The sequence below is a fragment of the Amblyraja radiata genome, chromosome 3 (genome assembly GCF_010909765.2).
Source record: "Amblyraja radiata isolate CabotCenter1 chromosome 3, sAmbRad1.1.pri, whole genome shotgun sequence".
Taxonomy (NCBI): domain Eukaryota; kingdom Metazoa; phylum Chordata; class Chondrichthyes; order Rajiformes; family Rajidae; genus Amblyraja; species Amblyraja radiata.
This window is the reverse complement of record NC_045958.1, coordinates 34,898,309-34,911,919: the sequence shown is the minus strand read 5'-3', so window position 1 is coordinate 34,911,919 and position 13,611 is coordinate 34,898,309. Positions and strand designations below refer to the sequence as shown.

The 13,611-nt window shown below is 42.7% G+C and overlaps 1 protein-coding gene across 5 annotated transcripts in view; it reads left to right on the top strand.

Moving 5' to 3' along the window:
- The window catches only part of prune2 (prune homolog 2 with BCH domain), a 318,918-nt gene that overhangs the window by 188,377 nt on the left and 116,930 nt on the right, over nucleotides 1-13,611 (top strand). For 4 of the 5 annotated variants that reach the window (XM_033017576.1, XM_033017574.1, XM_033017575.1 and 1 more), the window contains exon 9: nucleotides 10,142-10,258. The exons of the other annotated variant lie outside the window; for it this stretch is intronic. In XM_033017576.1, coding sequence (XP_032873467.1) covers nucleotides 10,142-10,258 — 117 coding nt within the window. The remainder of the gene's footprint in view (nucleotides 1-10,141; nucleotides 10,259-13,611) is intronic. 5 annotated transcript variants of the gene reach the window in all.

Below are 13,611 nucleotides of genomic sequence, written 5' to 3'. Positions count from 1 at the left end.
GGGGCGACATTTAATTTCCAGCGGCATGTAAATGATGAACCCACAAGGGTTGACACTGCAATGGCAGTAGCGAGAGAGAGAGTCTGTTTCAACAGTTTGTTATAATAAAATAAAACCTGAATGATCACCGTATTTACTGCCGATGTCCTACATACTGCCATTGATAAAGTTACATTACTATACTCCAAGGTGTGAACAAATCCAAATATATCACAGATGACTGTAAAAGTTCATTTGCCGAAGTTCTTACCAGGCACATTAATCACTGCAATGAGCCTATAACTGTTATACCAGTGTCTCAAACTAACTGCTATGTTCAGTAATATTAAAGCAATATTATTGCTACTGAACATAGCAATTAGTTTGAGACACTGGTATAACAGTTATACACTCTGAAGCATAAAGCAATAAAACACTGCATAAAGCAATAAAACCAACAAAATCATAGTAGTTTTGTACAAATGAACCATAAATACACCTAGTTAATAGTTTTGAAAGCAGTATTTTCTTACCTCAAAGAAGCAAAACTGGAAAATACGGATGAAGCGCAGGTCTGTATAAACGCAGCAGCTCAGCTGGCGAGAATGTTTCTCGCGAATTACCTATGACCTGGGCATGTGCAGTTGAAATACCGAACTCGCTTATTAATGTACAGTGAAACTCGAATTACCACACAGCCATACAAAAAAAAGCAAGAAAACACACAACTACATAAAAGTTAACATAATCATCCACCACAGCAGATTCCCCACATTCCCACTGTGATGGATGGCAATAAAGTTTAATCTTCTTCCTCTTAGTCAGGGGACTCGAACTATCCGCAGTCGGGGCGATCAATGTTCCCGCAGCCGCCGATCGATGCTCCCACAGCCAGCGATCAAAGCCCCCGGGTCGGGGTAGTCGAAGCTCCCGCGTCGGGGCGATCGATGCCCCCACGTAGGGGCGGTCGAAGCTTCTGCGGCTTGGAGCTCCCGAAGTCGGTCTCTAACCAAGGAAAGTGTGCTCCACAATGTTAAAGTCCGCAGTCTCCCACAGTTGGAGCTCCAAGGTCAATCCCCGACAGGGATCTCAAGCTCCATGATGTTAAGTCTTGCAGTCTCCCGCGGATGGAACTCCCGAAGTTGGTCTCCAGCAGAGGCTGCCAACTCCTCGATGTTAGGCTGCAGTGCGGACGGAGATACGATACGAATTGCATCTCCGTCGAGGTAAGAGATTATAAAATGTTTCCCCCGATCCCCCTCCTCCCCCACCCCCCACATAACACAAGCTAAAGAACACTAAAACATCCATTTAACACATACTAAAAAACAACAATGAAGGAAGGGACAGATCCATGGACGATGGGCAGAGCAGTTCCAAAACCAGATTGCGATGTTGCCGGAAAAGATGCTTTCTACGGCCCCTGAGTAGAAGCACTGAAGGATCCTCAGAGAAACTCTGAATTTCCTCACTGCCTGAGGTGGTAAAGGTGCTGTGTTGCCTTACTCACTAGGATTTCGACCTCTTCATAGCACCGAGACCGCTCTTATTAAAGTTGTAAACGACATCCGTCTTAACACAGACTCTGGCAAAGTTTCAATATTAATGCTATTAGATCTCAGTGCTGCATTCGACACTGTTGATCACTCAATACTTTTGGACAGGTTGGAAAAATGGGTGGGGCTCTCAGGCACAGTCTTAAGTTGGTTCAGGTCATATTTACAAGATAGGAACTATTTTGTTTCCATTGGAGACTTTGTATCAGAACCAACAAACGTGACGTGTGGAGTACCGCAAGGTTCGATCTTAGGGCCCTCTTTATTCAACATCTACATGCTCCCACTAGGGCAAATCATGCGATATAATAATATTGACCACCACTGCTATGCCGATGACACTCAAATCTATGTAGCGCTATCACCAAATGATTATCGCCCCATAGATCTGTTGTGCCAGTGCATTGAGCAAGTCAAAGACTGGATGTGCCAAAACTTTCTCCAACTAAATAAGGACAAAACGGAGATAATTGTTTTTGGTGCTAAAAAAGAAAGGCTTAAAGTAACCCAACATCTTCACTCTCTGTCCCTGAAAACTTCAAACAAAGCCAGAAATCTTGGGGTCATTATGGATTCAGATTTAAATTTCGACAGTCACATCAAATCAGTAACAAAATCGGCCTACTATCACCTCAAAAACATAGCAAGATTAAGAGGACTCATGTCAGCTCAAGATTTAGAAAAACTTGTACATGCCTTTATTAATAGTAGGCTAGATTATTGCAACGGTCTCCTTGCAGGTCTTCCAAAAAAAACTGTCAGGCAGCTACAGCTTGTTCAGAACGCTGTTGCTAGAGTTCTAACAAAGACCAAAAAATTTGAGCATATTACACCAATTCTTAAATCCTTACATTGGCTCCCTGTATGTCAGAGAATTGATTTTAAAATCCTGCTGCTCACCTATAAATCACTACATGGTTTAGGGCCAAAGTATATCACTGACATGCTTCCACTATATAAGCCTTCTAGACCGCTAAGATCTTCTGAAACCAATCTGCTAGTGATTCCCAGAGTAAATACAAAACATGGGAAAGCAGGATTTAGTTACTATGCAACAAATAGCTGGAATAAACTTCCTGAAGATTTAAGACTTGCCTCAACTTTGACCACTTTTAAAACAAGACTGAAAACTTTTATGTTTACTTTAGCTTTCAGCTAAATCTTAACTACATTGCACTTTTAACTTTTGCACTTTTTATAATGCATTTTTAATTTTGTTTTTCTTTTCTTTTAGTTCTTCTATTTTATTTCATTTTATTATTTCATTTATTGTATGACATGTTTTTATGTGAAGCACTTTGAGTCTGCCTCGTGTATGAAATGTGCTATATAAATAAAGTTGCCTTGCCTTGCCTTGCCTTGCCTTGCCTTACTCACCAGTGTGGCAGTGTGTGAGGTCCATGTCAGATCCTCTGTGATGTGGACTCCCAGGTATTTAAAGCAGCTCACCCTATCCACAGTAGCCCCATTTATTTCCAGTGGTGTGTACGTCCTCGGATGTTGTGCTCTTCTAAAGTCCACAATCAGCTCCTTAGTTTTATGACATTCAAGAGGAGGCTATTGGCCTGACACCAGAGTGCCAGATCAGCCACCTCCTTCCGGTAGGCCTTCTTGACGTTAACGGAGATCAGGCCCACCACCACAGTGTCATCAGCAAACTTGATTATGGAGTTGGAGCTGAACCTGGCCACACAGTCATGTGTGTACAAGGAGTACAGTAGGGGGCTGAGGACACAACCCTGGGGGGACCCTGTGTTCAGGGTGAGGGTGCTCGATGTATGTCTTCCCATCTTGACTACCTGGGGCCTGGCGGTGAGAAAGTCCAGGGTCCAGGCACACAGGGGAGTGTTAAGCCCCAGTTCCAGCAGCTTCTCGGCCCGTCTGGTGGGAACTATCGTATTGAAGGCTGAACTGTAGTCAATGAACAGCATCCTCACGTAGCCCCCATTCTGGCTGTCAAGGTGAGAGAGAGCGGTGTGCAGAACCTGGGAGACCGCATCATCCGTGGATCAGTTCGGACGGTATGCGAACTGTTGCGGGTCCATGTTCCGAGGGAGGAAGGCGCAGATGTGGTTCTTGATCAGCCTCTCGAAGCTTTTCATGACTACCGAGGTGAGGGCCACCGGTCGGTAGTCATTCAAACAAGCTGGGGAGGCATTTTTTGGTATGGATCTTTTGAAGCAGGCAGGGACCACGGACTTGGACAGGGAGAGGTTGAATATTGTGGTGAGCACCGGAGTTAGCTGAGTAGCACAAGACTTAAGTACTCATCTAGATATACCATCTGGGCCTACAGCTTTCCTCGTGTTCACACACGTCAGAGCCCTCCTCGCGTCGTGCTCGGACAACGAGAATGTGTGCACATCCCCAGCGGAGGACCTCCCTCCAGCCTCGCTAGCCAGCACGTTGGCGGTGTTGTTAGCCGGCGAGCTAGGGGTGATGTTGCCCATCTCGAATCGTGCGCAGAAAGAGTTCAGGTCATCAGCTAGGGGGGGGGGGGGGTGCCGGCACTTCCGTTTGAGGGTGGGCTGCTCCGATAGTTAGTTATAGTCCATAGCCCCTGCCAAAGGGGTCTGGTGTCCTGCTGCTCCATCTGCGACTCCATCCTGTCCCTCTACCTCCTTTTTGCGCCCTTGCCAATTTGATTGTGGTCTGTCAATGAGGAAGTTGAGGATCCAATTGTATCGGAACTAGCAGAGGCCCAATTCTCTGCGATTAATTTTTTTAAATTAATTTATTTATTTATTTATTTATTAGAAGTAGACATATTATAAAATGTAGTTACATATTATAGTAAAAAAACTTTTCATATATATCAGTCATACATTATTAAAATTTTCCATTATCAATTACTTCTGCTTCTAGTGTTTTTATTTTTTATAGAAAGAGGGAGAAAGAGAGGGTAGAAAGTTACAAGTAGAAAAGAGAAAAAAAACACAACAGAAAAACAAGGGAGGTGGAATGGGTTACCTTTAATACGTCAATGGAGATAGGTTCGTAGGTTATAAAGTATGGCTTTTCATCTAGTCCTGAGTTCGTTTCAGTTGGGTCCTCGTGCTGTGCCAATCTATCCCTTCAGATAGTTAATGAATGGAGCCCAAATTTTATGGAAAAGTTCTTGTTTGTCCATTAAGACAAGTCTAATTCTTTCTAAGTATAGGGTCTCCGACATTTCCGTAATCCACATTTTAATTGTGGGGGTTGTAGGGCCTTTCCAAAATTTTAATATTAATTTTTTCCGGTTATTATACTGTAGTTGAGGAAATTTCTTTGGTTTGTTGTGAGTGTTAAGCTTTGTCCTGATATTCCAAGTATTATTAATTTTGTGTCTGGGTCCAGTTTTGTATTAATAACTTCTGAAGTTATTTCAAAAATATCAGTCCAGAAATGTTTAAGTTTTATACAGTTTGCAAAGGTATGTGTTAAATTAGCCTCTAGATGTAGACATTTATCACAAATAGGAGAGATTTGTGGGAAGATTCTATTTAGTTTTATTTTAGAGTAGTGTAGTCTATGTAAGACCTTGAATTGTATTAAAGTATGTCTGGCATTTAATGAACATTGATGTATTTGTTGTAAACTTTCTTCCCACATATCTTTCGTGATAGGGTGACCTATTTCATTTTCCCATTTGTATCTATATGGTTCGGTCGGTGGTACCTCGTTGTTTAGTAGGGTGTTATAAATATAAGCTATTAGTTTTTCAGTATTAGGATGCTTGTTCAAACATTCATACAGAATTTCTGATTCCCTATTCCTGTAGACTTGTGTATTAGATTTAACATAATCTCTAATTTGTAGATATCTGAAGAAATTATTTGAGTGCAGTCCATAATTCTGTTGTAACTCTTGAAATGAAAGAAAAGTGCCTTTCCCATAAAGATGTCCTATATTTTTGATTCCATAATTTTTCCATTGTGTGAAACCTTTGTCCATAAAGGATGATTTGAATAAAGGATTATTTACAATGGGAAGGCAGAGTGGTATATTATTCAATTTTAAATCTTTTTTTATTTGTTTCCAAATTCGTATTCCACTATGTATTATGGGGTTTTCTTTATAGGTTTTTTTGTGCAGTTTTGTGGGGGCGAATATGATCGGTCCAATTTCAAAAGATAGACAGTCTTCCTTTTCCATCATTAACCAATCTGGTTGTTGATCCATTTCTTCCAGCCAGAAATTCATGTTTTTAATATGGACTGCCCAAAAATAAAATAAGAAATTTGGCAAAGCCATCCCTCCATTTATCTTCGACTTACATAAATGTTTTTTACTTATTCTATGATTCTTATAATCCCAGACATAACTTGTAACAATAGAGTCGACTTTTTTGAAAAAGGTTTTTGGGATATATATCGGAATTAATTGAAGTAGGTACAGCAGTTGCGGTAAAAAAATCATTTTTATAGCATTAATTCTCCCAAGCATAGAAATGGGGAGTGTTTTCCAGTATTGAATATTCTTATGTAGTTTATTCAGTAGTTTATTTTAAAAGGCATATTGGTAGATTGGACAGAGGGAAGGGGCAGTAACTGTAAAATTATCTCCAGCACCTATAAAATTTGGAATAAAATAGATTCCAGTTTATTGAAGCAGGTGAATATTTATTGAAGCAGGTGATTATTCACTTGCATCTTAATATATAGTGAGTACTTTGAACTGGAATTTCATGGCATTACATGGATTTTAATGTTGAAAATGTCAATACGGTACCATTTCTTGCTGCCTGTGGGGGGATAAGATAACACTCATTTCCAGATATTCAGATTTAATTATTTTTGTGTGAGCACTGTCCAATTTAGCTTCAATTTAATTCTCAAATCAATATCCAGGCACTTATGCTGTATGTGCTACTTTGGAACATTATCAGCTCTTTTAAAGCAAGCAAATCCATAATTGGTCAATGAACATACCCATTTTTTTCTAAGTACAGACTACAGACGGGTATATATAAAGGTATATATTATTCCAGTAATTTATTTGAGATTTATATATTTAAATTACAATAGACTTGTTTCATTCAAGTATTACTTAAGTAATGAAGTGGTACCAACTGAAAGCAGGAAACACATTGCAAAAGTTAGATTACAACATTGACAAGCTGCAGAGTAAGTTGTGTAAACTGGTGCAGAGAGCTTTTTTCTGGTTTATTTTTTATACAACCTCTTTAACTGAGGATTGAGATAAAGATATCCCATCTTTGATTCCATTTATACTTCACACTGGCTTGGAAAACAGAAAAACATAATCAAAGGCGTCGCACTCAGTCCTTCCACCTTCTCCCTGCTCCTGTCTGGCAGAAGGCATAGAAGCTTGAAGAGCACACCACCAGACCCAGGAATAGCTTATTTCCCTCTGTTATTGGGCTTCTGAATGGCCCTAACTTAACCTAACTGATGTGACATAGATGGATTGCCAAAGTATATGAAGAAGGTTGTGATAGAATAGGATGGAGTAAGAACTGAATATTTAACGAAATGTTCTGCATTATTCATTGTGATTATAGATTGATTTTAATAGTAGGATCATAGAGGATTGTTAATATGATAGTTTTTATACATGTATTTTTTTTAATGTTGGAGAAGACACTATTCTTTTGAATAAATTGTAGCTTCTTTTGAAATGTAGTATGTATGTCAGTTTAGTTTAGAGATACAGCGTGGAAACAGGCCCTTCAGCCCACCGCGCCGACCAGCGATCCCTGAACATTAACACTATCCCACTCACACTGGAGACAATTTCTACATTTACATCAAGCCAATGAACCGACATACCTGAACGTCTTTGGAGTGTGGGAGGAAACCCACGCAGGTCACGGGGAGAACGTACAAACACCATACAGACAACACCCGTAGTCAGGATCGAACCTGCGTCTCCGGCGCTGCTTTCGCTGTAAGGCAGCAACTCTACCGCTGCGCCACTGCATATAAAATAGGCATTCTGCGCATAACAAAGAAGTTTGGAATGTTAGGCTAGTCTGAAAAGTTTGATTACATGGGATACAGGGTGAGCTGGATTTATAAATCAGAGATTGGTAGATTCTTGATTCGTAAGGGCGCAAAAGGTTATGGGAAGAAGGTAGGAGAATGGGGTTGATAGGGAGAACTATATCAGCCATGACTGAATGTCTGAGTGGACTCAATTCTGCTCCAATGTCTTATGGTCCTATGAAGCTAGCCAATACGATACAAAATTGGCTTGGTGGAGGGTGGTTATTCAGATTGTGATCAGTAATGTACCACAGGAATCAGTGAGAGGTCCTCTATTGTTTGTCACCTATATTAAGGATGTAGTAACACGGTTAGTAAGTTTGTGGATGACACCAACATTTGTATTGCAGTGGACAATAAAGACGATTATCTAAGATTACAGCAGGATCTATTGAACTGGGTAAGAGGGCTGGAATGGCAGGTGAAATTGCAGGCTTGTATCCAAAAACAAGGATGTGATGTTGAGGCTCTATGAGGCGCTGGTAAGGCCACATGTGGAATATTGTGAGCAATTTTGGGCACCATAACTGAGGAAGGATGTGCTGGCTCTGGGGAGGGTCGGGAGGAGGTTTTCAAGAATGATCCCAGGAATGTGGGTTAATATATGAGTGTTTGACGACACTGAAGCTGTTCTCGCTGGGGTTTAGAAGGATGAGGGGAAACCTCATTGAAACATACAGAATAGTGAAAGGCTTGTACAGAGTGGATGTAGAGAGGATGTGTCCACTAATGGGAGTGCCTATGACTAGAGGTCATAACCTCAGAATTAAAGGACGGTATTTTAGGAAAAAGGAGATGAGGAAAAATGTCTTTAGTCAGAGGGTGGTGAATCTGTGGAATTCTTTGCCACAGAAGGCTGTGGAGGCCAAGTGGATATTTTTAAGATAGCTAGATTCTTGATTAGTAGTACAGGTGTCACAGGTTACGGGGAGAAGGCAGAAGAATGGGGTTAGCAGGGAGAGATAGATCTGCCATTTTGTATCAAACGATGGGCTGAATGGCCTAATTCCACTCCTATTCCTTATGACCTAAAATTAACTCAGACAAGTGGAAGTTGATGCATTTTGGTAAGTTAAAGCAGGACAGGACTTGCATCCTAAATGTATGGTCCTGGGGAATATAGTAGAACAGTGGTACAGAGTAATAGTTCCCTGAAAGTGATGACACAGGTAGGCACGGTGGTGACGAAGGTGTTTGGCATGTTTGCCTTCATCAGTCAGCACATGAAAACAGGAGTTGGGGTATCATGTTGCAACTGTACAAGCCATTGGTAATACTTTGCTTGGAGTATTGTGAGCAGTTCTGGTCACCTGGCTAGAGGAAGGATGTCCAAATTCCTGGGCATCCAAAGGATATTACTGTGACTGGAAGGCTAGACTTATGAGGAAAGGTTGAATAGGCTGCAATTTATTTTCTCTTAAGCATGGGAGGAGAGGTGCACAAATTCACAAGGGGCATAGATAAGCATCCGCTGCTCTAGGTGTCAGCTGCTCTACATCGGTGAGACCAAGTGCAGACTTGGCGATCGCTTCGCCCAACACCTCCACTCGGTACGCAATAACCAACCTGATCTCCCGGTGGCTCAGCACTTCAACTCCCCCTCCCATTCCGAATCCGACCTTTCTGTCCTGGGCCTCCTCCATGGCCAGAGTGAGGACCACCGCAAATTGGAGGAGCAGCACCTCATATTTCACGTGGGCAGTTTACACCCCAGCGGTATGAACATTGACTTCTCCAATTTCAGGTAGTCCATGCTTTCTCCTCCCCTTCCCAGCTCTCCCTCAGCCCACTGTCTCTGCCTCTTCCTTTCTTCTTCCTGCCCCCCCCCCCCCCTCCCCCACCTTCACATTAATCTGAATCAGGGTCTCAACCCGAAACGTCGCCTATTTCCTTCGCTCCATAGATGCTCCTCAGCAGCATCTCCATTCGCTCCTCAGCAGCATCTCCAGTTTCTCCAGCATTTTTGTCTACCTTCAATTTTCCAGCATCTGCAGTTCCATCTTAAACATAGATAAGTTGAATGGTCACAATATTTTTCCCGGGTAGGGGAGTCAAAATGTGGAGAGCAGTTTTAAGGTGAGAGTGGAAAGATTTAACAGGGTCCTGAAGGGCAACTTTTTTTTTACACATAGGTTGGTGGGTATATGAAATCAGCTGCCAGAGCACAAATTTATAGCTAAAATTTAGGTAAAAATGCAAGTACATTTTAATGTATTTTAATGTTTTTAAATACTGTGTCCTTTTCTGACCGAGCAGTCATCCTTTGTGGCACTATGTCCCTGTGAAACACCCTGGAATGTTCTCTGAAATGCTCCATATTTAGTATCCACATCTCAAGATACAATAGAAGTTGTTGAAGGTGTTATTTTACCCTCGTTAAATGAAATATCAGAATTATTTTCTTGAGAAAGGGCTTAAGGAAAAAATACTGTCATCCCGTCAGGTCAGTTTGGATGGCTTGATTGTAATCATGTATAGTCTTTCTGCTGACTGGACAGCACGCAACAAAAAAACACTTTTCATGTACTTTGATACATGTGACAATAAACTAAACTAAAAACGAAGGCACCCTAGCAATTTAATACATTTTTAAAGTATAGTTTTATTTTGTTTCAGTTCCTTAAAATGTGTGCAAAAGCAATTATCTCCAAGCTTTGAGTCAATGGCACAAGAAACGGTTTGTGAACATACTGAGGAAGTAACAGAACAGTTCCGGTCTGAAGAATATGCAAGGTTAGTTTTAGTAAGCACAGATCGTTCATTTATACTTCAATGAAAGATAACGTATTCTGATTTGTCATGTGAAAACTGATAACTACATACTGTAACTATGTTTGACTTCAACATCTCAAGCTTATTTTGAGTTTTTCTTGAATTTAATGATTTAAAACCTTTTGAATTTCCCTTTGGGTTCAACCTAAGTGAACACAGGAGAAATTTGCTGAGCAACGAAAGATGCCATTGGGAGAGAGGTGATGTGCTTTGTCCAAGATATGATCTTCTGTGATTCTATGAACTAATATATGATAGTGCTTCTTATATTTATCTTTGGCTGTTCTAAAATTATGAGAAGAGGATGGGGAAATTTTGCAGGGACACTCATCAACTGTTTATGCTCAACTGATCACCTCATTGTCTAACTCCTGAATATCTGTAGGGACTTGCTCAAATCAAATTGTTGCTTGCATTTGACGACAAAATAATAACTATTTGAAAGGCACCACGTGAATGCCCGTTTGTCCATCCTGCATTTAATCCTTCATCTAATCTCTTATTTGGCCTCTGGATTCACCATTATGCCTCGGGACACTGTGTACATAGTGAGTAAAAGGATGGTTACAATTTATATTTAGCCCTTCATATTTGACCCATTAGCAGAAGGCAGCAACACCAACAGGACCTGAAGGTCTTTGACGACACGTCTTCCTTTTTTTTAATATCATAATCATACTTTATTAGCCAAGTATGTTTTGCAACATACGAGGAATTTCATTTGCCATACAGTCATACCAATAAAAAGCAACAGAACACTCAAAATATATTTTAACATAAACATCCACCATAGTGACTCCCCCACATTCCTCACTGTGATGGAAGGCGAAAAAATGTTCAATCACTTCCCTTCTTTGTTCTCCCGCGGTCGGGGGCCTCGAGCCTTCCATTGACGGGACGACGTTGGCTCCCGTACCCGGCAGCGTTTGGGCCCTCATGTCGGGGCGATCAAGCTCCTGCATCGGAGGGGAATCTCAGCTCCCCCGCACTGGGTGATCGGGGCTGGGCCTGGTCGAAACCTTCTGCGTCATTTGGAGCTTCCCGACATCGGCCTATACCCGAGACTGTGAGCTCCTTGATGGTGAAATTCGCAGTCCGCGGTTGGAGCGTCGATCCCAGGCAAGGAATCAGCTCCGATGTTAAGTCCACATCCCCGCAGTGGGGCTCAAAGTCAGTCCCGAGCCAGGTCGACAGCTCCATGATGTTAGGCCGCAGAGCAACCGGAGATACGATCTCTCAATTTCCATCTGAGGGGACGGACTTGCCACTGATCATTTCTGTACATGCATCAGGCCACACAGCTATCTCGACTATACCTCATCCCTCTGTGCCTGCTGTAAAGAAGCTATCCATTTTCACAATGGTCCTGTCTCCTTCACATCTGTTCTCAAGGTAAAAAGCTGCTGAAATTTCTCCTTGTGGCATCCCCTCTGAAAATAGTTGATGGACGTGTAATTCCAACATTTCCCACACATCCACACTCACCATCCACTCTCCAGACAGCACAGCAATAGAGTGCCCTTTGTCCTCAGCATTTACCCACCATCATCCATCAACCTCCCACCCATCCCCCCCAACCTCCCACTTTCTGCTTTGCGCAGGGACAACACTCGCTGGGACTCCTTGGCCTGCCCATCCAACCCCACCCACCCTTCAAGCCTCCTAGCACTTGTCCATGCAACTGCAGGAGATAATAGACAATAGCCAATAGGTGCAGGAGTACGCCATTCGGCCCTTCAAGCCAGCACCGCCATTCAATGTGATCATGGCTGATCATCCACAATCACTACCCCGTTCCTGTCTTCTCCCCATATCCCCTGACTCCGCTATCTCCAAGAGCCCTATCTAGCTCTCTTTTGAAAGTATCCAGAGAACCGGCCTCCACTGCCCTCTGAGGAAGAGAATTCCACAGACTCACAACTCTCTGTGAGGAAAAAGTGTTTCCTCGTCTCCGTTCTAAATGGCCTACCCCTTATTCTTAAACTGTGGCCCCTGGTTCTGGACTCCCCCATTATCGGGAACATGTTTCCTGCCTCTAGCGTGTCCAAACCCTTAATAATCTTATATGTTTCAATAAGATGCCCTCTCATCCTTCTAAACTCCAGAGTATACAAGCCCAGCCACTCCATTCTCTCAGCATATGGCAGTCCCGCCATCCCGGAAATCAACCTCGTAAACCTACGCTGCACTCCCTCAATAGCAAGAATGTCCTTCCTCAAATTAGGGGACCAAAACTGCTCACAATACTCCAGATGTGGTGTCACTAGAGCCCTATACAACTGCAGAAGGACCTCTTTGCTCCTATACTCAACTCCTCTTGTTATAAAGGACAACGTGCCATTCGATTTCTTCACTGCCTGCTGTACCTGCATGCTTACTTTCATTGACTGATGAACAAGGATCCCCAGATCCCGTTGTACTTCCCCTTTTCTCAACTTGACACCAGTTAGATAGTAATCTGCCTTCCTGTTTTTGCTACCAAAGTGGATAACCTCACATCCTTCCACATTAAACAGCATCTGCCATGCATCTGCCCACTCCCCCAACCTGTCCAAGTCACCCTGCATTTTCATAGCATCCTCCTCACAGTTCACACTGCCACCCAGCTTTGTGTCATCTGCAAATTTACTAATGTTACTTTGAATCCCTTCATCTAAATCATTGATGTATATTGTAAATAGCTGCGGTCCCAGCACCGAGCCTTGCGGTACCCCACTAGTCACTGCCTGCCATTCTGAAAGGGACCCATTAATCCCTACTCTTTGTTTCCTGTCTGCCAACCAATTTTTTTATCCTTGTCAGCACTCTACCCCCAACACCATGTGTCCTAATTTTGCCCACTAATCTCCTATGTGGGACCTTATCAAATGCTTTCTGAAAGTCCAGGTACACTACATCCACTGGCTCTCCCTTGTCCATTTTACTAGTTATATCCTCAAAAAATTCCAGAATTCCAGAGGCTTGTGACATCCTGAACCCTGGCACCAGGGAGGCAACAGACTATCCTCGCATCTCGTCTGCCGCCACAGAATCTCCTGTCGGACAATGGAGTCACCCACCACTAGGGCTCTGCCTGACGTCGGTCTCGAGGGTCGAGTCCCATCTGTCGGATTGGAGCCACCAACGTGTCCGCCGCTCGGACTGGAAGCGTCGTCTCCCCCGACAGTTCCCAAGAGGGCGTACCTGTTTTCATTAGGCACAGCCACCTGGGTCTCCTGCACTCCACGGTTACCATCCTTTCTCTTAGTCACACACATTCGTTCTTCCCATATCCTCGGCATGACAAACTCACTGTAGGTCCTGTCCAGGAAACT